This window comes from Manihot esculenta, chromosome 7 (assembly GCF_001659605.2).
Source record: "Manihot esculenta cultivar AM560-2 chromosome 7, M.esculenta_v8, whole genome shotgun sequence".
Taxonomy (NCBI): Eukaryota; Viridiplantae; Streptophyta; class Magnoliopsida; order Malpighiales; family Euphorbiaceae; genus Manihot; species Manihot esculenta.
The window spans coordinates 3,536,430-3,561,795 of NC_035167.2; the positions used below are offsets into that span (position 1 = coordinate 3,536,430).

The window sequence follows — 25,366 nt, forward strand, 5'->3', positions numbered from 1 at the left end:
TTAAGCTCTTCAAAATTCTCTTCGCACTGGTCGGTCCACAGAAACTTCTGATTCTTCCTGGTTAGTCTGGTCAGAGGAGCTGCTATTTTCGAGAAGTCCTGAACGAACCTCCTGTAGTAACCTGCCAAACCCAAGAAACTCCTGATCTCCGTCACTGAAGTGGGTCTAGGCCAGTTAGCCACAGTTTCTGTCTTCTTGGGGTCCACCTCTATCCCATTCTCTGACACTACATGCCCCAAGAACGAAATGCTCCTCAGCCAGAACTCACACTTAGAGAACTTGGCATACAAGCCATGTTCCTTCAAGGTCTGCAAAACCAACCGCAGATGATGGGCATGCTCCTCTGCATTCCTGGAATACACCAAGATATCATCTATGAAGACAATAACAAAGTGATCCAGGTACTGGCTAAATACTCTGTTCATGAGATCCATGAATGCTGCAGGGAGGTTGGTTAACCCGAACGGCATTACAAGGAACTCAAAATGCCCATATCTGGTCCTGAAAGTTGTCTTTGGCACATCCTCATCTCTGATCCTCAGCTGATGGTACCCAGATCTCAGATCTATTTTGGAGAAACAACCCGCTCCTGCTAGCTGGTCGAATAGATCGTCAATCCTTGGCAAAGGGTACTTGTTCTTGGTAGTGACTTTGTTCAACTGTCTGTAGTCGATACAAAGTCTAAGGGATCCATCCTTCTTTCTGACAAACAAGACTGGAGCACCCCAGGGTGAGGTACTCGGTCGGATGAAGCCCTTGTCTACCAGCTCCTGCAACTGCTCTTTTAACTCTTTCAATTCTGCCGGCGCCATCCTGTAGGGAGGGATAGAGATCGGTCGGGTTCCAGGCATCAATTCTATCTCGAATTCTATCTCCCTAGCAGGTGGTAAACCTGGCAGCTCGTCTGGGAAGACGTCTAGAAACTCTCTAACCACTGGCACCGAGGTGGGCTCTCTAACCTGACTGCTAAGCTCTCTCACATGAGCCAAATACCCCTGACATCCCCTCCTAAGCAACCTACGAGCCTGAAGAGCTGATATCAGACCTCTAGGTGTACCCCTCCTGTCTCCTCTGAAGACAACCTCTGACCCATTCTGACCTCTGAACCTGACTACCTTGTCCCTGCAGTCCAAGGTAGCACCATGGGTAGATAACCAGTCCATCCCTAGAATGACGTCAAAATCTGTCAAGTCTAGAACCACAAGGTCGGCGGACAAGCATCTTCCCTCAACAAACACAGGACTACACTGGCAGACTGACTCTGCCACTGATGGATCACACTTGGGTCCACTGACCCAGAGAGGACACTCTAACTCAGAGATCATCAACCCTAACCTCTGGACGGCTCTCGGTGTAACAAAAGAATGAGATGCACCAGGGTCCATCAAGGCATACACATCTGAACAACCAATGACTAAGTTACCTGCCACCATGGTGTTAGATGCATCTGCCTCCTGCTGTGTCATCGTGAAGATCCGTGCTGGAGCTGATGGACCTTCACCTCTGAAACCCGCTGAAGAAGAGGCTGCCCCTCTCCCTCTGCCTCTGCCACTGGCCTGCGTCATGGCTGGAGCTGCTGGCTGCGCTACACTACCTGAAGCTGTCTGCTGGGACTGTGCCATCGGGGCTGCTCTTGGACATTCTCGAGACATATGCCCCTCCTGACCACATCTGTAACAGGCTGTCGTCCCAAACCGACATACTCCTCTGTGTGGCTTACCACACCTTGCACAAACTGCATTATCAGCACCAGAGCTTGAGCCACTCCCTAGTCCCAGACTGGACTTAACCTTGTTCCAGAACTTGTTCTTCTTAGACTTCCTGGGACCCCTGTCCCACTTCTTGCCACCTGAAGTTGCTGCACTCATTGAAGAAGAGCCTGGGGTCTTAGAACCAGAAGGTTGTGCCACTGACTGTTTAACTGTCCCCTGAACGATGGCACTGGCCTCCATTTTCCGGGCCATATCCACTATGGCATGGAAGCTCTCCCTATCTGCTGACTGGATCAAGGAGGAATATCTGGAGTGGAGTTTCATGATATACCTCCTTGACCTTTTCTGGTCTGAATTAAGGTTTTGCCCTGCAAATGGCAACAACTCCAAAAATCTGTCTGTGAACTCCTCTACACCCATCTCATCAGTCTGCCTCAACTGTTCAAACTCTATCATCTTCAGCTCCCTTGAACTATCAGGGAAAGCCCATCCTGCAAACTCGTTTGCAAACTCCTCCCAAGACATGCTATCCACTTTCGGGTTCACATAATTCTTGAACCACTCTCGTGCCTTTTTGCACTTAAGTGTGAACCCAGCCATCTGAATGGCTCTACTATCATCAGCCTCAATCTCATCTGTGATCACCTTGACCCTCTCCAGATACACAAACGGGTCATCCCCTTTTTCATACTGGGGAGCACCCAACTTCATGTAGTCAGTCATCTTGGCCTTGCTCCCACTGGCTGAGCTAGGTCTAGGAGGTTGGGTAACTGGGGCTGCTGGTTCTGCTGGAGGAGGAGGAGGTGCAGCATCCCCTGGGGTAGGGTTTGCTGGATTTGGATAGTAAGGTGGAGGTGGATACATTGGGTACTGTGAATATGGTGGGTAGTAGGGTGGGTATGGCATCTGTGTGGGATAAGGGCTAAAGCTGTGGTAGTCCGATGTGCCTCCCATTGAATACCCAGGGTTTTGTGAGAAGGGTGGGTAGTAAGGTGGCTGAACAAATCCCGAGGCCTGAGTGCCTCCTTGGGATTCTCCCATTCCCTCTTCTGACATACTAACTCCCAAACTGCCATCCCTCCTCTGCTCTACATCCATATCATCCCCCATATCCTCTGACGCTCCTCCCTGAACTGTTCCTCTGACTGATCTGCTTCTACCCAGATCCAAAGACCTTCTAGGGTCTCTTACTGCTCTTTCTCGGCTAGACCTACTAGACATTGCCCTAGGCAATGCTGGAGGACGGGCGCTCGTGCCCTCATCCTCAGGTGGTACTCCAGTCAATCTTGCTGATCGACGAGTTCCTCTCATCCTGTTTTCTGAAAAACAGTACACATCACATAAACATTAGCATCATATGGTTCATGTGGGCACACATGAACCCGCATCACACATCATAGCATATCATTCATATCATAGCATTTCACATCATCATGTAAGACAGGACTCCACATCCTATCCTAGTGGACACGACCTTTCCTACTGTGCTTGACCTACTATAACATCTATGAGCCCGACACTCTAGGTCCGACCATATGAACCTAGGGCTCTGATACCATTCTGTAACGACCCGGAAATCGGACCGCTACCGGCGCTAGGATCCAGATCGGCTTAAGGCCGCCGGGACCCGTAGCAAGCCTGACATGAAACCTGTAAACCTGTTTAATCCCATACATGATCAACAATCATACATAAAAATTTAAAACTTTTCTTTCATACATTCTATCATACACCAAACTCAACCTGTGCATGCACTGAACATATACATAACCATAAACTTGACCCCTCAGTGGGATCTCATTAATGCCCCCAATGGGTGGCATAACAAGTGTTGAGTTGGCTAAACATGGACATCAATAACATTAAGATCATGATTCAAAAAGGGATTACATTATACTATGGTCAAGCACACTTCTAACCTCAATATCATTACATTACATATCCAAACATCATTATACAATCTGTCATGTCCACAATCTAACTATTACATACATAAGACTTCCTTACTCCTCTTGACTTCTCTGTCTAACCCGTACCTGCAAACCTGGGGAATTTGGGAGAGGGGTGAGCTACTAGAGCCCAGTGAGCAGAATAGTAAAGCATTTAAAACATATGATAACATGAAATGCATCACATCACAACTAATCATATCAAGGATGAACTTGTCACCATTTAGCCCTCTACATAATCCAATCATGCCAGGGGCGTAGTGCAGGCCACATCTGGTCTTTCTCTTATACATAACATAACATAACATACATAATCCATAGTGCCGGGGGCGTAGTGCAGGCCACGTCCGGTCTTTCTCTTACATAGTGCCAGGGGCGTAGTGCAGGCCACATCTGGACTTCCATACCATATCATCATATCATAGCATATGAGGGCTAATGGATCATTCAACATTCATCCACATCAACAACATATTATGCAATGCAACATATTCGTGATTTCTAATGCAAGCATCCTAAAATATCACATGGCATCCGTGGTGCATGAACATGCTCAAAACTGATTTATTTATTTAAAGCATAAGAGTTATTCCACTCACCTCTGGCTAGCTCTGACACTGACTGAAGCAGCTGACTCACTGCTGAGGTCCTCGGTTCCTCGGGTCCGAACCTACACAGGTGGACTCAAATGAGGGACCAACATACTATAACATAACTCTAAAAACATCCCCCAAAAACCCCCTAAAACATCTCAAAACATCCATGCAAGAACATGCAAAGGAAGGCTGGACAGGGCACTTTCGGCGGCAGGTTTGGCGGCCGAAAGTCCCTCCAGAGCCGAAAGTCAGGCAGGTTCGGCGGCACCTTCGGCGGCCGAAACTCCCAGACAGAGGCGAAACTCATGCATGTTCGGCGGCACTTTCGGCGGCCGAAACTCCCAGACAGAGACGAAAGTCTCCTTTCGGGGGCAAGCTTCGGCAGCCGAAGGCTGCCTCCACAAGAGGGTTCGGCGGCCGAAAGTCCCTTCGGCTGCCGAACCTGGTTTCTCCCAAAGGGCAGAAACTTGGTTCAAACATGCACAAATGCCTCCAAACTCAAACCATCACGCATTAAGCTCAACCAAAACATGCATACAAGCTCCTAGGGGTCTCAAACTACCTTAAACCCCAACTACAACACATCAAACACACATTACAAGCCACATTGTTCATGAACATACATTTATACCCATAAACATAACTATAACCTAAACATGCATTCTACCCCCATGAACTTCATAAAACTTACTTAAAACATAATATAAGCTAGAGATCGACTCTTACCTCTTGAAGATCGAGAGTAGAGGCGACCAAACTTGGAGTTGGGAGAGATTTGAGTTCTTGAACCTCAAAGCTCCAAAACTTTGCTCAAAAGCTCAAATCTTCAAAACAAAGTTAAAACAATGAAAAACTTGAAAGATCTAGAGGAAAAACATCAAAGATCGGTGAGGGACGGCGGAGAGCTCACCTTGGCCGAAAATGGGGAAAAGCTCGCCCGTTTTCGGCTAAGGGACCCTTTTATAGTGGCTGTCCAGGCCACGTTCGGGGGCCGAATGTGCCTCCGCATGCATGCCATGTTCGGCGGCCGAACTTGAGGTTCGGCGGCCGAACCTGAACTTTCCTCAACCTATGCCTTCGGGGGCCTAAGGCACACCCGAAATGCCAGCATGTTCGGCGGCCGAACCTGGGTTTTCCTCCAAGGTTGTTTTTATTCAAAAACTCATTCCCTTTTTACTTAAAATCATCAAAAGCATTAAAACATTTTATAAAAACATGGTTTTACCCATCTAGAGGTCTCCGACATCCGAGATTCCACCGGACGGTAGGAATTCCGATACCGGAGTCTAGCCGGGTATTACACAAGGCATCTCATGCCAGGCCACAAGGCAATCGATAGACCAAAATCCGGGCATTGGTCCATGGAAACACATTCATAAAATGGCCACATGGCCATCCGAGCATAGGTCCCGCATATACTCCGAGCATGGGTCCCGCATATAATCTAGACATTAGTCTATGGAAACAAATTCATAAAAGGCTACAAGGCCATCTAGGCATAGGTCCCGCACAACCAGGCATTTGATGTCAGGTTGCAAGGCGAGTATAAGTCAGGTCGACCTACCGGGTGTTAGTCCTGCTTCACAAAAGGATTCTAAGGCAGTTCATGCCAGGCCTTAAGGTGGGTATACGCCAAGCCAGAAGACCGGGTGTTAGTCCCGCTTCACAAAAAGATTTCAAGGCATTTGATGCTAGGCCACAAGACAGGTATAAGGCAGGTCGACCTACCGGGTGCTAGTCTCGCTCCATAAGAAGTTTCTAAGGCATTTGATGTCAAGCCTCAAGGTGGGTATATGCTAGGCCAGAAGACCGAGTGTTAGTCCCACTTCACAAAAGGATTCTAAGGGATTTGATGTTAGGCCGCAAGGCGGATACACACCAGGCCAACCTACGGGGTGTTATTTTTAGGAAGTTTCTAAGGCATTTGATGTTAGGCCTCAAGACGAGTATACGCCAGACCAAAAGATTGAGTGTTAGTCCCGCTTCACAAGAAGATTCTAAGGTATTTCATATGAGGCTGTAATCGAACCGAGCATAGCCGAGTTTTGATAAGTTCAAACTCGATTAGAAAATAAATTTAAAAGCTCGAATTCAAACTCGAGCTCGAGCTCGATTTATAAAATAAATATTAAACTCGAGTTCGGTTCGAACTCGATTTGTAATAAGCTCGTTTATCATGTTAACGAGCAAACTCAAATTCCATTCAAAAAACTCGAATTTGAGCTCATTTAGTCTCGAATTTGAGCTCGATTATATTATAAACAAGCTCAATATAATTCAAATTCATTTAAATTATAAATAAATTTAAATTAAAAATAAAATTTAAATTATAAAATCATTAAGAGACTTTTAAATTAAATTTTTTTATTTAATTGAAATCTCTCAAACCCAAAACTAATGAAAAATAATGTAGAAGAGTTGTCTTTTTATAGAAAAGTCACAATCCTCCATATCCCTTCAACTTTTGATATGGGATTGGTGTTGGCGAACGAGGCTGCTCACGAGCTTATTCGCGATCTTGCTAACGAGCTTGTTTGTGAGCCTGTTCACGAGTCAGCTCGCGAGCTTGTTCATAAACTTGAAAACGAGCCGAGTTCGCGAGTCTAAACGAGCCAAATACTGCTAAGTTTAAGCTCGGCTCATTTATTAAATGAGCCTAAAAAGTGAGCTCAAGCTCGGCTCGTTTACATGCGTCAAGCCTAATCGAGCTCTTATCGAGCCGAGTCTTGAATAGCTCATGAAAAATTTGGTTCGTTTGCACCCCTAATTTCATGCCAAGTAGCAAGGCGAGAAGTTTCTAAGACATTTCATGTCAGACCGCAAGGCGAGTACACGTCAGGCCGACCTACTGGGTGTTAATTTTGAGAAGTTTCTAAGGTATTTCATGCCAAGACCGCAAGACGGATATACGCCAAGCCGACTTACTGGGTATTAGTCCCACTCACAAGAAGTTTCTAAAACATTTAATACCAGGCCACAAGGCGAGTATGTGCCAGGCCAGAAGACCGGGTGTTAGTCCCACTTCATGAGAAGTTTTTAAGGCATTTTCATTCCAAGGCTGAAAGGCGGTTCTATGCCATGCTAGAATACCAGGTGTTAGTCCCACTTCATGAGAAGTTTTTAAGGCATTTCATGTTAAGGCCGCAAGGCGGGTATGCGCCAGGCCAGGAGACGGAGTGTTAATCTCGAGAAATTTCTAAGGCAGTTAATACTCAAAAGCTCATCAGGACTGAAAAATGTCTGAAAGTTTGTCAAGACTGGAAAAAGCCAAGGAGCTCACAAGTGCTAAAAAATGCCTGGGAGCTCACAAGGGATAAAAAATACCTAGGAGCTCGCAAGGGCTAAAAAATACCCGAAAACTCATCAGGCTGAAAAATGTCCAGAAGCTCGATAAGGCTGGAAAAAGCCAAAGAGCTCGCAAGTGCTAGAAAAATATATGGAAGCTCGTTAAAGCTAGAAAAAATCAAGGAGGTCACAAGGGCTAAAAAGTACCCAAAAACTCGTCAATGCTGAAAAATGTCTGGAAGCTCGACAAGACTGGAAAAGGCTTAGAAGCTTGTAAGGGCTAAAAAAATATCCAGAAGCTCGTCAAGACTACAGAAAGCCTGAAAGTACACCAGGCCTAGAAAATACATGGAAACTCGCAAAGGCATTCGATGTTCGAAAGCTCGTCAGGGTTAGAGAAAGCCCAGAAGCACGTCAGGGCTGGAAAACGCCTGGAAGCTTGCAAAGGCATTATTATATCACTTGGATCAATTTTTGGCAAGATAAGATTTTAAACCTAACTGGTTGATAGGGCAAGCAAGAAGAAAGTAAGGACATCATGCGCTCAGCCCGGACAAACAAGCCACATGACCCAGATCATAAACACTACTGTCACCTTCAAATCTAATAAATTGAAGACCAGTGAGGGACCTTTGGTGCTATATGATACTCGTCTAAAATAGGTAGTGAGCTGTCACTATAAGACTAAGGCACATGACAAGGATTTGATAAACTAATACGCGGTCCCATCTGCAAAAAGAAAGGACAGGACGACCATGCTACCCGGATCCAAAGAGAAAAAGAGACACAGGCGCTTTAGGACAGGTTGGTCTCAGGTTGGACAAGACTCACCCTCATAACTTCAGAGCGAGACTCCATAAGGAAGTTATCGTTAACAACTATAATCTAGTAGATCCCTTTCACTCTTTCGATCATGGGGTTCTCAACTAATTAGCCGGTGAAATTCTTTACCAACAAGTCAGCTACATCATTGTCGGATTATCATGAAATACTATTTTTATACCCACATTTTTACAGTACAAAAGGAGAACGATCACAGAGTTAAATGTACGCTATTTTGGAACACTACTCAAATTCTAAGTAGTTTATTGCATTCTCTCCATTCTTTAGTATATTGACTTGAGTATTGGCGTGACTGCCTACCACCTCACATTCTCTTCCTTGCAAGTTTAGTCAATCATAACACAATTCCATTCCAGCCACATCATCCTTTTATTTTCAGTAACATCACATAATAAAACCTCAAATATCAAATTGTTTCTCACGAAGCAAGTAGGGAGTTTGTTTTATATATATATATATATATATTGACACACTAGATTTTTGTGCAAAACCTTATTCATATTCTATAAATTTCTTTAATTATTATAATTTTTAAATGTGACGAGCAAATTTTAGGGATATTTTTATCTATTTATTACTAAATTATTCACTTTTATTTTGAGAAAAAACGAGAATTGTGTAACTCATCATTCATTACTTGAATTAAAAGGAAAAAAATGAAAAAAATCAAAATAAAAACATAATGACTTGAATTAAAGGGACAAAAAAGGAAAAAATCAGAACTAAATTATCATAATTAATTATCCAGCAGTTAATTTCTGTTAAGCAACACATTATCAAGGCTCTCAAAGAAATTTTTTTTCATGTATAGGAAGATAAGATAAGCAGATAGAGATCACAATGACATTATTATTGCTCAATTTAATTTTCTTCTTGCTATTGTCATTCTCTGGCAATCAATACTATACTCCATTAAAGTCAAGCTGATCTGAAGTTTTTATATTACAAAATAAAATGTTTACTGTAAACATCAAATGTTTCTGAAGCTGAAAGTTGAGGCTTCTGCACACATCAAAAACCCATTATATCAGAAATCATATCAAAATATATGGCTTCACAAATAATTATTAAATTATTATTACAAACAATATATAAAAACTCATTAATAATTAGCCTCTCAATTTTAAAAAATAAATTAAACTATCTCTAAAAATTTAAAAATTTTAATAATTAGTTTCTCGGTTAAATTTAACCAAATATTACAGGAAACTAAAATAACCTGTAATAGCATGTTGTTGAACTTTGATCTCAGAAATCTTGAAAATTGGCATCCACTATTATTGATATCTTCAATAGTCTCATGTATGAGGTCAAGTAGGTCACCATATGTGGGTCCTGGATATTTCTTCACAATTTCTATTAGAACATAAGTTAGAGCACCATTCATTCCCTTTTCTTTGAATGCCTGCAAAAATCATTTTTAACAATAGAAAAAAATATTAATAAAATTACTGAAACTATTAGCTAGTATAAAAGAAATGGATGAATATCTTACGGAGGTATCGGCAGCCAATTGACTATCTTCACAAGCAGTGATAGAAATTGCAAATCCACCATCTGTATGTTTTCTATTACCATTTGGAGGGCTGTTATCTTCCCATTTCCTTCTGTTTCAAGCAACATAATCATTGAAGGACGAAACTTACTGATAAGATTTTTTAATATTAATTACAGAAAAACAAGGACGAAACTTACTTTTCTCTGTTGTAAACATGGATAAGATCGAGGATAGTTCCGCTGTGACAAGCATCAACAATAGCATGAAGTGTGACTCCTTTAGGAAGTGGCTGAACAATGGTGGAATTTATATAATTATCAATAATCATTCCTTCTTTCAAGAAATCAACTGGACAAATAGTTTCATCAAATCCATCACGTTCATCGGAATCGAAATCTGGTTGTCGCAAGCCATGGCCGGAGTAATAAAACACCAGTGAGTCACCATCCCGGCAATCCTCTACGAGCCAGTTTAAGGATATCTCAATGTTTTTCTTCGTAGGAGTTAGATCTGGTTTTGTTTCATCTTCTGCGCTAAACAAAAACCAATGAGCTTCGATTTATCCATGTTATCAGATTCAAAACTGTAAGATCTCGAGATAACATACCTGTAAGAACGAGGATGTTCTGCGGAGGGAAATGAAGATTATCGATTAAAAAGCTTCTCATATTTCTGACATCATTAACAGTTCCCTTAAGCTTGTGCTTCCAGTTCTTGTAAGTAACTCCAATAAGCAGTGCACGTTTTCTAGGTCTGTGATCAGATCGAGAAGTCGACGATGATGACTCCAATGGGGAAGGATTACAATTCAATGACTCGGGTTTTTCTGAATTACTGTCTGGACGATGATGCCTGCTGCCTAAAAACGTAGTCTTGAAACTTTGGACAACCTGAGAAACTATGCTACGAAATCTTACATCTGCTTTATTATTGGAGCTGCTGTTTCCTTTATAATTTGTTCTGGTAGAAGCAATTCTTTCGCATGCTGAGCATTGGATTTCGGCAACATTTGTTGTGTTGGGGTGTAATCGTTGTCGGCATCTGCCGCAAATGTATCCTCTAGCAACCTGGAGGATTTGACTTTGATCCATTATCTCATCAGTAGACATATATTGGTGACTGAAGCCCACCAAGCAATCACCTGCTGCGAGCCTATGAGGTGCTTCCTAATGTTAGTTTAATAGAAGGAGCACCATATTCCTTATCACGTCTCTCAATTTGTACAAGATTTTAAGTTAAAATTTTTCTTCGTCCCAGAAAAGGGATAAAAAAAAAAAATCTGAATTATTCATTTTTTTAATTATTTTTCTTTTTTTATTAGTTTCATATATGATTATTTAAAATGTAAGTATGAACATTGTATTGAGACTCTTAATGTAAATGTCATATTAGACTCAACAAATATATTTAATGTGGCTGAAACGGAATTGTCTGCGATTGATCAACCTGCAAAAAAGAAAGAAAACACGAGGTGGTTGATATCTACGGTAATTACTCCGACACAAAAATCAGTAAATTGGAGAAATGGACGAGTATAATGAATTGCTTAGAACTCAATAATAGAATAGTTGTGCAAAATGCGTACTTCGATCTCTATGTTTATTAGATATCAAATCTCCTAAAAATCTTATTCACACCGGCTAATGAATAAAGGATTTCGTAATTATAGACATAACGGAAATTTTATTCACACCAGCTAATGGATAAAGAATTTCATGATTATAGATATATCGAAAATCTACTGAATTGTGTAAGCTAACGGTAACTTTTTATGAAGTCTTGTCCTAATTAGAAAAGGGCGAATCTTGACAAATAATGGGTGCAATGATATTCGGATCTTTCTTTCTACGAATGGAACCGCGTATTAGCTTGTCAGACTCTTACTACATGTTACCCTCTCTTATGGTGACAATTCATATCTTATTTTGAATAATTATTATATAATATCAATATTTATTATGTCGGTCATTATTCATATGATCTTTGAAAAGCATCTAACTTTTTTTAGTGAGTGAATTTAGTGCGAATAGATTTATCAGAAAAAAAACACTAATTGGAACAAAATAAGTTTGATTTGGAAAACCCCAAGTTGCAAAGTGTGAACTCCAATTCATACATATTGTTATGTGATCACTTCAAAAGATTCTTGATGTTTGATGGAACAAAATGCTCTATATCTTAGATAAGATTAGGTCAAGAATCAAAAGGCTTTAATTAGTTCCTTTCAAATTTTGAACCAATTATTTAAATTTGAATAATTTATTAAATTAAATATCTAAAAGGTTAATTCAATAATTAACGTAATTAATTCAATCGAAAAATTAATCCATTGAATTAATTTTATTTATTTAAATTTTACATTTTCTATAAACGTAATTTTTTTTTCTAAATGCCCACAAAATATAAATTTGATAAATCTTTTCCTCTTCCTGGTCCATGATAAATCTGGCTTTCTTCTGGGTCCCTTCTTGCTGGGCTCTCTGATGGGTCTCTCCATGTTCTACCTGGTGAAAGGACCTGTAAAATAAGAAAGAATAGTCAGGAGCCTACCGAGAGTGCCCCGGTGGAGGCCCTCCGACGCTCAAGTCAGATTTTATGGCTCAGAGTAGTATATTTAAGCAAGGGTTGCAGAAAGAATAAAAATGGTGTCCAGGAAGGAGAAGGAAGAAGAAGAGAGACCTCCTTTTCCTGGGTGGCCTCTACCGTGATATATATATCTGTCTCTCTGCCACAATGCTAGTTGTCTTCTGCCGCCCAGCTCCGTATGTACGGATGTGTCAGGCGCCTGCTCCATGCGTAACGGCCATTAATTCTCCTCTGATACGCATGCGGAAGGATCCACCAGCGGGGCAGGTTAGTCATTTTCCTCTTTCCGGGCTGGGTTGAATGGTAGGGCTGAAGCTGAGCCTGGTGAGGGCCTGATTATTGGGCCGAGAGGTTTGGGCCGGCTTGATTGAGGAGTCTAGGCAGAGTCCGGCCCTGTGACTGAGCGGGCTAGACCTGGCTCTCGAGGGGAATATTGAAGCCTTCGGATCATGGACTGTTTTCATGGGCCTGGCCTTTAGGCCGGATTGAAGAAATCCAGCAGTCATCAATTGCCCCTTTATCTCCTCGGCAGTTATTCCATGACTGGTGAGGGGATAAATCTTTAATTTCTATTCATGACCGTGTGGTCTGAGAACTGCTCTTGTCAAAAGTACCATTTCTTTGCCTTTTTATTATTTTTGTCTCTTTACTTTGATGTTTGAATGTATGGTGTTATGGAAATGTGTGTTCGATGACGAATGATATTTCACCTCGGCATGTACTTCATCATTATTTTCTACTCGCACTGTCTTCTGGTTTTGTTAACTTTACTTATTTGTTGGATCAGGCCGGCTCTACTGGGTCTTTGCTGGTTGAACCGATCCGGGCTAAGAGCTCGGAGTCTGGTTAAGCTTCTAACTTGCGAGTTTTTCTTATTCTCATGAGGGCATTTCTGTTTTTGGCTCGCAATCTCGTCATTGTCGCGAGCTCAGGAATATAATACCGTGTTCCTCTTGAGATATCCTTCCGGTAATCGGTGTGGTTTGAGCTGTAAGCTCCACTGGGATAGAGTACTCGTTCTTTTGTTGTTTTCCTGTTACGAGTTCATCCGAGCTGGGAGCTCGGTTCTTTGCTTTTCGCTTAGGCTTTTGTGCCTATAGCCTGTGACGGTGTCTATATCGTGAGCTCCGAAGTTCGGAATTTCACTTTCTTCACTTTGGTGCCCCGAGCTCTTTTGTGAAGTCGGACTTAATTTCTTGCTTTCTTGTCGAGCCTTATTCGGGCTGTGTTTCAGTCTGACTGTTCATTTGTTTGGTTTTAACTTTTCTTTTATAGGCTTATAGCCTTGCCGGTCCAGATGTGAGGCCCCTCCAGGCTTCCGGGAAGGTCGACCTTAGATTGCAGGGGTCGGACTATCTGTTTTTGGATTTGACCGTCTTGCCTTCTTGATTCTTTATCTGAGCGTTGGACTCTCGTGTATGTTTTTTGCTCCCGAGTATTTATGGGCTGTCTGCTCTCGAGCCTTTTGCGGGCTCTTTGTTGCCTGGACCTCTCTCTAGGTCAGCTGAGTTGGTTTAGTGTGAGCGGTCAATTCTCGAGTTTGGTGCCTCTTATGATTGCCCCTGATTCTCTGTTTGGCTTTGTATTTTGGTATGCAGTTTGCTTAGAAATCGCCTTGCCTTAATTCGGTCTGTCTTATCGGGTTTACCAGTACTGCGCTCGTTTTCTTGAGATCGGCATGATGCTTTGGTACTTTTGGCTGTTGTGTGAGATTAAAGTCTCTCTACCTGATGACTTGAGGTCCTTTGGGAGGTCGAAGTTTAGCTTTTTCATTTATGATCCCGTGTCCCAATCTTTTATGTGAGATCAGAACTATGTTCTTATAAGTTGTTTTTGCTTGTAGCACCGGATGATCTTGGGGATTCCGGCCATTTTTGCTCCAGGAGATCTTTGAGATCTTCGCCGGTATTCTACCTCAGTGAGGTCTTCTACCTCTCAATGAGGTCTTCTACCTCAGTGAGGTCTTCTGAGGTCTTTTGCTTCAGTGAGGTCTTCTGCCTCAGTGAGGTCTTCTGCCTCAGTGAGGTCTTCGGCCTCATTGAGGTCTTCTGCCTCAGTGAGGTGTTCTGCCTCAGTGAGGTCTTCTACCTCAGTGAGGTCTTCTGCCTCAGTGAGGTGTTCTGCCTCATTGAGGTGTTCTGCCTCAGTGAGGTGTTCTGCCTCAGTGAGGTCTTCTGCCTCAGTGAGGTCTTCTGCCTCAGTGAGGTCTTCTGCCTCATTGAGGTCTTCTGCCTCATTGAGGTCTTCTGCCTCAGTGAGGTCTTCTGCCTCAGTGAGGTCTTCTGCCTCAGTGAGGTCTTCTGCCTTAGTGAGGTCTTCTTTTGCCAGGAGATCTTGGGGACCCTGGTCTTCATGCTCCGGGAGGTCTTTTAAGATCCTCACCGGCCGTTTTTATTTTGTTTTCTCGGGAGTTCTAGGGGATCCCGGTCTTCTTTGTTTTCTCGGGAGTTCTAGGAGATCCCGGTCTTCTTTGTTTTCCCGGGAGTTCTAGGGGATCCCGGTCTTCATGCTCCGGGAGGTCTTTTAAGATCCTCACCGGTCGTTTTTGTTCCGGGGTGACCTCGGGGCCCCGCCGGCTGTTTTTGGTCCAGGAGATCTTACGGGATTCTGGCCGTTTTTATTCCGGGGTGACCTCGGGGCCCCGCCGGCTGTTTTTGCTCCAAGAGATCTTACGGGATCCTGTACATTTTTGTCTTTCCGGGATGACCTCGGGGCCTCGCCGGTTGTTTTTGCTCCAGGAGATCTTACGGGATCCTGTATATTTTTGTCTTTCCGGGATGACCTCGGGGCCTCGCCGGTTGTTTTTGCTCCAGGAGATCTTACGGGATCCTGTACATTTTTGTCTTTCCGGGATGACCTCGGGGCCTCGCCGGTTGTTTTTGCTCCAGGAGATCTTACGGGATCCTGTACATTTTTGTCTTTCCGGGATGACCTCGGGGCCTTGCCGGTTGTTTTTGCTCCAGGAGATCTTACGGGATCCTGTACATTTTTGTCTTTCCGGGATGACCTCGGGGCCTCGCCGGTTGTTTTTGCTCCAGGAGATCTTACGGGATCCTGTACATTTTTGTCTTTCCGGGATGACCTCGGGGCCTCGCCGGTTGTTTTTGCTCCAGGAGATCTTACGGGATTCTGGCCGTTTTTGTTCCGGGGTGACCTCGGGGCCCCGCCGGCTGTTTTTTGTTTTGTTTTCCCGGGAGTTCTAGGGGATCCCGGTCTTCTTTGCTCCGGGGTGACCTCGGGGCCCCGCCGGCTGTTTTTTGTTTTGGGAGATCTTTTGAGATCCGCCAGCCTTGTACCTCTGAGGTCTCTATGTCTCAGGGTCTTCTGAAAGATTCAGAATTTTTCTGCAAAATAAGAACTTGCACAGAGCACATATAACGAGGATGCTCGTTGTTAATTCAATAATATCCATCAATAAATAATATGTTGCACATGTCACTTGGTTTCATTTTTCAGATGCATGCAAGTATTAACTCATGCAATTTTAGAGATGCAACGAACAATACTTTTGCATGTGTAAGTTTCTCCATGATTTTTCAATCTATACAATGTGAGCAATTATTAGGATATCTAAACTCATAGAGATATATTTTAATTAAATTTAGTCTTACTATTTACATGCGAAGCATGCCATTTGGGTCCTGGAGCATATATATCATGGGCATTTAAAATAAGTAATTAAGGGCTTGTAAATTTTTCCCAATATGCTAATGACACGTGGCAAGTTATGTGTACCTTATTTCAACATCAATTGGCATGATTATCTAAAACGCGGCGAGCAGCACTTCAGATGAGTGTGAGCTCATGATGATAAGTGTAGCACCAGTTACTGTATCCCTTCGACAATTAGATCCATTCCTTATTCTGCTGATAACAGAGAGAATAACAGGGAGACCAGGTGCGCAAATGCCCTGCTGTTCGTGCATTTGTGAGCCCAAGCTAGGTAGCCAACGAATAGATGACCTCATCATTACACATAATCCACTATTTTTACTAGTGTGGCTAGTCCACCGACCCTCCAAAGGGATTAATAGCAAATAAATGGTTGGTCCCCCTTGAGGAGCTTATCATAATCTAGTTACTGTCATCATTGGGACAGTGCTTCCCATGAATCCAAGCATTATTTGAAAGCATTTATATTGTGGCTGTGAACTGAGGCAATAATTAAAAGGGTCCCACTAGGATAACACCAAAATAGGACTTGTGTGCTCTAAATTGGGCAATGACACATTTACTGACAATATCCCTGACAACAACCATCCCCATGTTATCTGGACAACTTCTTATATCCCATGCTACCTAGTGTCATAATTCCAGCGGCAAGTTGCTTGCTTGATTCTTTTGCATAACGTGCAACCAAACTGCTATTTGAATTGAAACCAGAAAAGCTTGCAGAAGGTGTTGGATGCTGTGGGTTACACGCCCAGAATTGGAAATTGCAATTGGACTTCCACTATAAGCCGGCCATCTGGAATCAACGGCAAGAAGACCATAGACTATACCCCCTGCACAAGGATAACCAGTGACTATAGGATTTGTAAGAATAGCATATTCTCTCTCCAGTATTGCCACATCAAAACATTGTATCAGAGCTGCTTGAGAAATAGCAACAATTCGAGAGCTGCAGCTCGCAGAATAAACAGCTGATCTGAGCTTCAGCACACGTACATAAGATTGGGATCTCAGGGAATAAAACAGAACGATGGTGGGCACTAAACTTAGCATTACTCAGATCATGGGGGTCAGAGGTGCTCTCATTGTATGGTATAGTTAACCCATTCTTGAAAGGTGTTTCCTCCAGAAAGGGTCACACTAGTACAAACTACCAAAAGAGATCGGCTGTCTACACACTTGTCTGCTGACTTCCTTGATGTTATTGGTTTTGGTGTCATTTGCAAGGATGAAACGGGGCCATCGCGCCTGAAATGTGAATCCGAATGTTATCAGCTTCCTCAACATCCCAAACTCGGGAACCAGACCGACCACCCAGGAGAAAAACTCTCTGAATCACATCACCCTCATCCGACCTGAAATGTGAGCCCGATCACAAACACGGCTCCGACCTCAATCACATCCCAGCTCAAGCACGGGTCCGACCTCAACGAGCAGTCTATCACTGTGGCGGTCGGATTTTTCCAAGTTCCTTTCTACTTTGCTAAACACGGCTCCGGCCTCCGGTATTACGCGAACCACAGCAGAGAGCAGCAACTGGACGCGACGATCATTTTTATTCGTCCTGAACTGTGAGCCCGACCTCGAACACGGCTCCGACCTCGATCACAGATCTAAGCTTGAGCACAGATCCGACCTCAATGAGTAATCTTATGCTGTGGTCGCCAGATTTGCCGAGCTCCTATATGTCTTGCTATTCCGACCAACCAACTTGCTAATTCAAATCTTGAGGGCGGTCTGGCCATCCGATTAGGAATGCGGGATCGACCTCGAACATGACTTCGACCTCAGGCGTACATCTATCCGACTTCACGATTTCCATCCCGAGCTTGAGTTGTGAAGCACTGGATAGATAAAACTCGCCTGGTTCTTGCCCCTTCTTTCTATCGCACAATTTCACCGTAGGAGTTTACCCAGGGTTTCTTGTCCGTTGTTGTTGGCTTTGTATCCATGGTGAAGCCAAAGCGAGGCCGTTCGCCGCCTTCCGGTTCTGGCTCGGGTTCGTTGTCCCGGTCCCGCTCGAAGTCACAGTCACGCTCTTACTCTGGTTTAGATTCTCGCTCCAGCTCACGCTCCTGGTCTTTGTCCTCCCGATCTCGTTCCAAATCGTTCTCTTCATCCTCCTCCCCTTCTCGCAGCCTCAGCTCCGTTAGCCGCAGCCCTACTGCTTAGAGAAAGAGTTCTGCTGTAGTGGCTAAACGAGGTCGTTCTCCACACCTGCAATCTAGAAAAACTTCTCCACCAAGGAAGATTTCTCCCATTCGTGAGTCTCTTGTTCTTCACATTGGCTCACTCAGCAGGAATGTGCATGAAGGCCATTTAAAAGAGATATTCAGTAACTTTGGTGAGGTTGTACATGTGGAGCTCCGTGACAAGGGGTCTCACCACCCCCAAAACCTATTGCTACCGGCCTCGTAACCCCGCCGACCGCCTTTTTCCTCATGGACTCCTCTTCTCTTTCTCTCGCCTTCTTCTTTTCTTTCTTTCTTTTTCTTTTTTTTTTTATATATATACGGCCGACCTCAGAATTTCAATAAATACATATATTACTCACCCTTATTTCCTTTTACAGAAAATATTCACCAGACTTCAAAGGAAAAATCAGCCATAATAAAATCTAATAAATATTAAAATAAATTATCTAAAAGACCATCAAAATATTCTTTATCACAATGAACCTTTCTTTTCGGCTGGGTTATCCGCTCAAACTTTCGTACCTTATGTGGATCTCAATGGGTGGATCTAGAAACTTTAGAGATAGTAAAATCTCTTTCGTTCCCACAGACGGCGCCATTTGATAAATCTTTCCCTCTTCCTGGTCCATGATAGATCTGGCTTTCTTCTGGGTCCCTTCTTGCTGGGCTCTCTGATGGGTCTCTCCATGTTCTACCTGGTGAAAGGACCTGTAAAATAAGAAAGAATAGTCAGGGGCCTACTGTAATACCCGGCTTGAGTCCGGCCTCGGAATTCCTATCGTCCGGTGGAATCTTGGGTGTCGAAACCCTCGAGAAGGGTCAGACATATGTTTTCATGTGTGTTTTACGAGTTTTGAATGTTTTCAAGTGTAAAAGGAAAATGAGTTTTGAAAGAAAAGCAAAAAGGGAGAAATGCAAAGGTTCGGCCGCCGAAGGTCACTTTCGGCCGCCGAACATTGCATGGTTTCGGATTCACGTTCGGCTGCCGAAGGTGGTCTGGCCAGCCAACTATTTTAGGGCCAAAGGTCGGTGGAAGGAGGGTATTTCTCCTCCACTTGCAGCCAGAGGTGAGTTCCAGCCTCTCCCAAGTTGACTTTCATGTTTTTCATGTTTTTCACCAAATCTTTCAAGGGTTTTAAGAGTTTTGGTGTGTTTTGAAGGTTTTCAGCAAAAAGAAGTAAGTGTGAAGCTTGGAGAGTTTGAGAGAGGATTTCTCCATATCTCCACGTTAGGATCCCTTGATCTCTTGTTTGGAAGAGGTAAGTCAAGATCCAGAACCTCTTTTACTGATTTTTGAAGGTTTTATGGGAGTTGTATGCATAGTATGCATGAATAGGGTTTTGGTTGAGGTTTTGCATGATTTTGTGCTTAAGCATGTTTAAGTGTTGTTTGATATGTTTCTTGGGGTTATAAGTGAGTTTTAGGCCCTTTTATGCATGTTTTATGGTATGTGCTAGTTGGGAGTAGTTGATATGCATGTTGGATAGGTTTTGGGTAAGTTTTGCATGAAGCAGAGCATGGTTCTGCCCTTCGGGTAAAGCCAGGTTCGGCCGCCGAAGGAAGGTTCGGCCGCCGAACGTGCTAAGGAGGTGGTTTCGGCTGCCTAAGCTTGCCCCCGAAAATTGGGACTTTCGTCTCTGGAGGCAAGGTTCGGCCGCCGAAGGTAAGGGACTTTCGTCTCTGGAGAGCCTTTTGGCCTCCGAACCTTGCCCCCGAAGGGGTTCGGCCGCCGAAGAAGGGAGTTCGGCCGCCGAATATGCATGAGTTTCGTCTCTGGAGTGGGGTTTCGGCCGCCGAACCTGCCGCCGAAAGTGCCCTGTCCAGCCTTCCTTTGCATGTTTTATGTGATTGTTCTAGGATGGTTTAGGGTTTTGGGGAGTTTCTTAGCTATGTTCTTGAGTTAGTTTGGTCCCTCATTTGAGTCCACCTGTGTAGGGACGGACCAGAGGAATCAGGGAGGTCAGCAGTGAGTCCAGTGTCGGAACCTGCAGAGCCAATTCAGAGTGAGCCAGAGGTGAGTGGAACTGAACTTAATGTTTTAATATGAGAAATGCATCTTTTAGCATACCTCATGCATCATGAATATACTATAGGGTGAGTGCATTAGTGTACACGAATCTGACGCATTGCATCTATCCTTGTACTTGGCATGGCTCCTTGTACATTGCTTCTATGACGGTATGGACTTGGTGAGGATTCAATAGCCCTCAGAGGAAAGACCTGGAACAGCCCTACGGGGACCAGACAGAAAGACCTGGAATAGCCCTACGGGGAATAGGCAGAAAGACCTGGAACAGCCCTACGGGGACCAGGCACATGGTACTGAACACAGATAGAGGGAGTTTTGATCCGTCCTACTGAGATGATGTAATTTACTTGTGATTTGATGCATTCCATGAGAGCATGTTCGATCACCTGTTATTTTACTACTGTTCTACTCATTGGGCTCTAGTAGCTCACGCCTCTCCCCCTAACCCCAGTTTTGCAGGTTCAGAGTTCAGAGAGAGTCCAGCTGGGTATGGAAGACGAGAAAGTATTGTAATAGCTAGTGTGGACATGAAATTGTAAAGAGATAGTAGTCTTGTATTATGATGTATAGACACGTGCTTGACTATTGATAGTATCCCTTGTGTATATACATGGTCAGTGTATGTATGTTTTATGTTATGTATATGAGAAAACCAGGCTTAACATTATGAGTTTGATCCGCCTAGAGCAAAGATGAGAGCTCTAGTAGGGATGTTTATAGTACAGAGTTAGTGCATGCACAGGTTAAGCCTTGGACCAAAGAAAAGTTTTAATTGTTTACAGAAAATGTATGATCATGTATGGGATTTCACAGGTACACAGAGTTCACAGAAGGCTTGCTACGGGTCCCGGCGGCCTTAAGCCGACCTGGATCCTAGCGCCGATAGCAGTTCGGTATCCGGACTGTTACAGATTGGTATCAGAGCCCTAGGTTCACATGGTCGGACCTATAGAGAGAGAGTTGGGCTCATAGAGGTTCTAGTAGGTCAAGCACAATAGGAAAACATGTCCACTAGGATAGGATGTTAGTCCTGTCTGTGTGATGCTGTGGAATGCCATGATTTATGCATGTGCATTGTTTATATGTGATTGATGTTTGAGGGTTCATGTGTTTCCACATGGACTAATTGTTGCTGATGTGTTATGTTTTGTGCTGTTTTCAGAAAGAGTTAAGATGAGAGGAACTCGTCGATCCGCGAGATTGACTGGAGTCCCACCTGAAAGTGAGGGTCCAGCTACTCGTCCACCTGCATTGCCAAGGGCAAGGACTCAGAGGTCTAGCAGGGAGGGAACGTCACGAGGCCCTAGAAGGTCTTCTGACGAGAGCAGAAGAGGAGTAGGTAGAGGGGGAAGTTCAAAAGAAAGAGTTGAGATGGAAGGTGATCAGAGTAGAGATGAAAGTATGGGAGTAGGAAGGTCAGAGGAAGGTATGGGGGAGTCTCAGGGAGGCGCACAGGCCTCGGGGTTTGGCTATCCACCCTTTCCACAGGGCCTAGGGTATCCGATGGGAGGCACGTCGGATTACTCCAGCTTCGCCCCATATCCACCCTACATGCCATATATGCCCTATCCTTCCTTCTATCCACCATATCAGATGTATCCACCTCCACCTTTTCAATCAAGTCCTACACAGCCTGAATCAAGAGAACCAGTACCTCCACCACCACCATCAGAACCAGTAGCCCCTGTTGCCGAAGTGCAGCAACCCAGTTCTTCAAGGGGAAGCAAGGTGAAGATGACTGAGTACTTGAAGTTGGATGCTCCTAAATTCAACACGGGAGATGATCCCTTTGAGTATCTCAGTGCAGTCAGAATGGTCACAAGTGAGTTGGGAGCAGATGACAGTAGAGCCATTGAGATGGCAGGGTTCACATTAAAATGTAAGAAAGCCAGATAATGGTTCAAGAACTATGTGGACCCCAGGATCGATAGTATGTCATGGGAAGAGTTCGCCAACGAATTCGCTGGGTGGGCTTTCCCTGACAGTTCCAGAGAGCTAAAGGTTGTGGAGTTTGAACAGTTGAGACAGACGGAGGAGATGAGCGTTGATGAGTATACAGATAAGTTCTTGGAATTGTTACCATACGTGGGTCAGGCGTATGATACGGATCAGAAGAAGGCAAAGAGATATGCCACGAGGCTTCATCCCAGGTATTTCTCTTTGATTCTCCACGCGGAGAAGGAGAGTTTCCACTCCATTGTGGATGCTGCTAGAAAGATGGAGGCCAGTGCCATAAGTCAGGGAGTAGTCAAGCAGTCAAAGGCACAGTCTTCTGGTGCTAAACCAGGTTCCTCCTCGCAGAGTACGGCAAGTGAGAGCAAGAAGAGATGGGAAAGATTCAGAGGAAAGAGAGGCAAGTTCTGGAACAGGATTAAGACGGGTCTGGGAATGAGTAGCGGCTCCAGCTCGGGCACAGAGCTTCCAGTTTGCAATAGGTGTGGGAAACCGCACAAAGGAGATTGTATGTTGGGATCTACAGCCTGCTATAGATGTGGGCAGGAGGGACATTATGCACGAGAATGTCCTCAGGCAACTTTGGTTGCACCATCCCAGCAGATGACCTCAGGTAGTGTCGTCCAGTCAGCAGCTTCAGCCCGACCACCAAGCAGTGGCAGAGGTAGAGGGAGAGGGGCAGCCTCTTCTTCAGGGATGGGTTCCCGAGGTGCAGGTCCGTCAGCACCAGCACGAATTTTCACCATGACACAACAGGAGGCAGACACTTCGAACACAGTGGTGTCAGGTACTCTCCTCATTGGGTGTTCTGAGGTGTATGCTCTAATGGACCACGGTGCTTCTCACTCTTTCATTTCTTCTAGAGCCGTAGAGAGATTGGGGTTGATCGTATCCGAGTTAGCGTGTCCTCTCTGGGTCAGTGGACCTAGATGTGACCCATCATTGGCAGAGTCAGTCTGTCAGGTCAGTCCAGTGTTTATAGAGGATAGATACCTTCCAGCTGACCTTGTGGTTCTAGAGTTGACAGATTTTGATGTCATTCTAGGGATGGATTGGTTATCTACCTATAGTGCTACCTTGCACTGCAGGGACAAGGTAGTGAGTCTCAGAGACCAGGATGGGTCAGAGTGTGTCTTCAGAGGAGATAGGAGAGGGACACCTAGGGGTTTGATCTCAGCCCTCCAGGCTCGTAGGATGTTGAGGAAAGGGTGTCAGGGGTTCCTAGCTTATGTGAGAGAGCTAGACAGTCAGGTTAGGGAACCGTCCTCAGTACCAGTTGTTAGAGAATTCCTAGATGTATTTCCTGAAGAGCTTCTAGGACTACCACCTGATAGGGAAATAGAGTTCGAGATAGAGTTGATGCCTGGTACCAGACCGATCTCTATTCCTCCCTATAGGATGGCACCAGCAGAGCTAAGAGAGTTGAAAGACCAGTTGCAGGATTTGGTAGGCAAGGGTTTCATCCGCCCGAGTACCTCACCCTAGGGTGCTCCAGTACTATTTGTCCGAAAGAAGGATGGACCTCTTAGACTTTGTGTCGACTATAGACAGTTGAACAAAGTCACTATCAAGAATAAGTATCCTCTACCCAGGATCGATGATCTTTTCGATCAGCTGTCAGGAGCAGGATGTTTCTCTAAGATAGATCTGAGATCCGGTTACCATCAGTTGAGAATCAGGGAAGAGGATGTACCCAAGACCGCTTTTCGGACCAGATATGGGCATTATGAGTTCCTAGTAATGCCGTTCGGGTTAACTAACGCCCCTGCAGCATTCATGGATCTCATGAACAGAGTTTTCAGAGCGTACCTGGATCACTTTGTAATTGTCTTTATCGATGATATTTTAGTGTACTCCAGGGATGCAGAGGAGCATGCCCAGCATCTAAGGATAGTTTTGCAAACTTTGAGAGAGCATGGCTTATATGCCAAGTTCTCCAAATGCGAGTTCTGGCTAAGGAGCATTTCCTTTTTGGGGCATGTAGTTTCCGATGAAGGTATAGCAGTGGACCCCAAGAAGGTAGAGGCAGTAGCCAACTGGCCTACACCCACCACAGTGTCAGAGATTAAGAGTTTTCTGGGTTTAGCAGGCTACTATAGGAGGTTCGTTCAGGACTTCTCAAAGATAGCTGCTCCTATGACCAGACTGACCAGAAAGAATCAGAAGTTTGTATGGTCAGAGGAATGTGATGACAGTTTTGAAGAGTTAAAGAGACGGTTAACTTCAGCACCGGTGTTAGCTCTGCCGATCAGTGATGAAGACTTCACAGTGTTCTGTGATGCGTCCCGAGTGGGCTTAGGTTGTGTGTTGATGCAGAAAGACAGAGTGATAGCTTATGCTTCTAGACAACTGAAGAAGCACGAGCTAAATTACCCGACACACGATCTTGAGATGGCAGCAGTTATCTTTGCACTCAAGATGTGGAGGCATTACCTCTATGGGGTCAAGTGTGAGATCTTTACGGATCATAAAAGCCTGCAGCACATCTTGAGCCAGAGAGACCTAAACTTAAGGCAGAGACGGTGGGTAAAATTGCTCAGTGATTACGATTGCAAGATCCAGTATCATCCGGGTAAGGCAAATGTGGTAGCTGATGCCTTAAGCCGGAAGTCACTTGGCAGTTTATCCCACATTTCAGCAGAAAGGAGGCCGGTGGTGAAGGAGTTCTACAAGTTAGTCAGTGAAGGGCTGCAGTTGCAGTTGTCTGGTACAGGTGCTTTGATTGCACAGATGAGAGTTATACCAGTGTTTCTAGAGCAAGTTGCTCTGAAACAGCACGAAGACCCTGAGTTAGTGAAGATTGCCAGGACTGTTCAGTCAGGCAACAGTGCAGAGTTCAAATTTGATAGTGAGGGGATTCTTCGTCATGGGAAACGGTTATGTGTACCAGATGACCCGAGATTAAAAGAAGACATTATGAGAGAGGCTCATAATGCGAGGTATAGCGTTCACCCTGGAGCCACCAAGATGTATCAAGACCTGAGAAGAGTGTATTGGTGGCCAGCGATGAAGAGAGAAGTGGCACAGTATGTGTCAGCCTGCGAAACA

At 44.3% G+C, this 25,366-nt stretch overlaps 1 protein-coding gene and 1 pseudogene across 1 annotated transcript; both read right to left on the reverse strand.

The window, feature by feature from the left end:
- Nucleotides 1-9,094: 9,094 nt before the first annotated feature.
- On the reverse strand, nucleotides 9,095-11,088 carry LOC110618823 (metacaspase-1). The gene is made up of 5 exons (XM_021762077.2): nucleotides 10,491-11,088; nucleotides 10,081-10,411; nucleotides 9,881-9,992; nucleotides 9,605-9,790; nucleotides 9,095-9,387 (listed from the first exon to the last, which is right to left on the reverse strand). Exons 1-5 carry the CDS (start codon nucleotides 10,990-10,992, stop codon nucleotides 9,328-9,330), a joined length of 1,191 nt encoding a protein of 396 aa, XP_021617769.1. The 5' UTR covers nucleotides 10,993-11,088; the 3' UTR covers nucleotides 9,095-9,327.
- A 5,145-nt stretch (nucleotides 11,089-16,233) lies between these two features.
- Nucleotides 16,234-17,694, reverse strand: LOC110619592 (annotated as a pseudogene).
- Nucleotides 17,695-25,366: the final 7,672 nt, after the last annotated feature.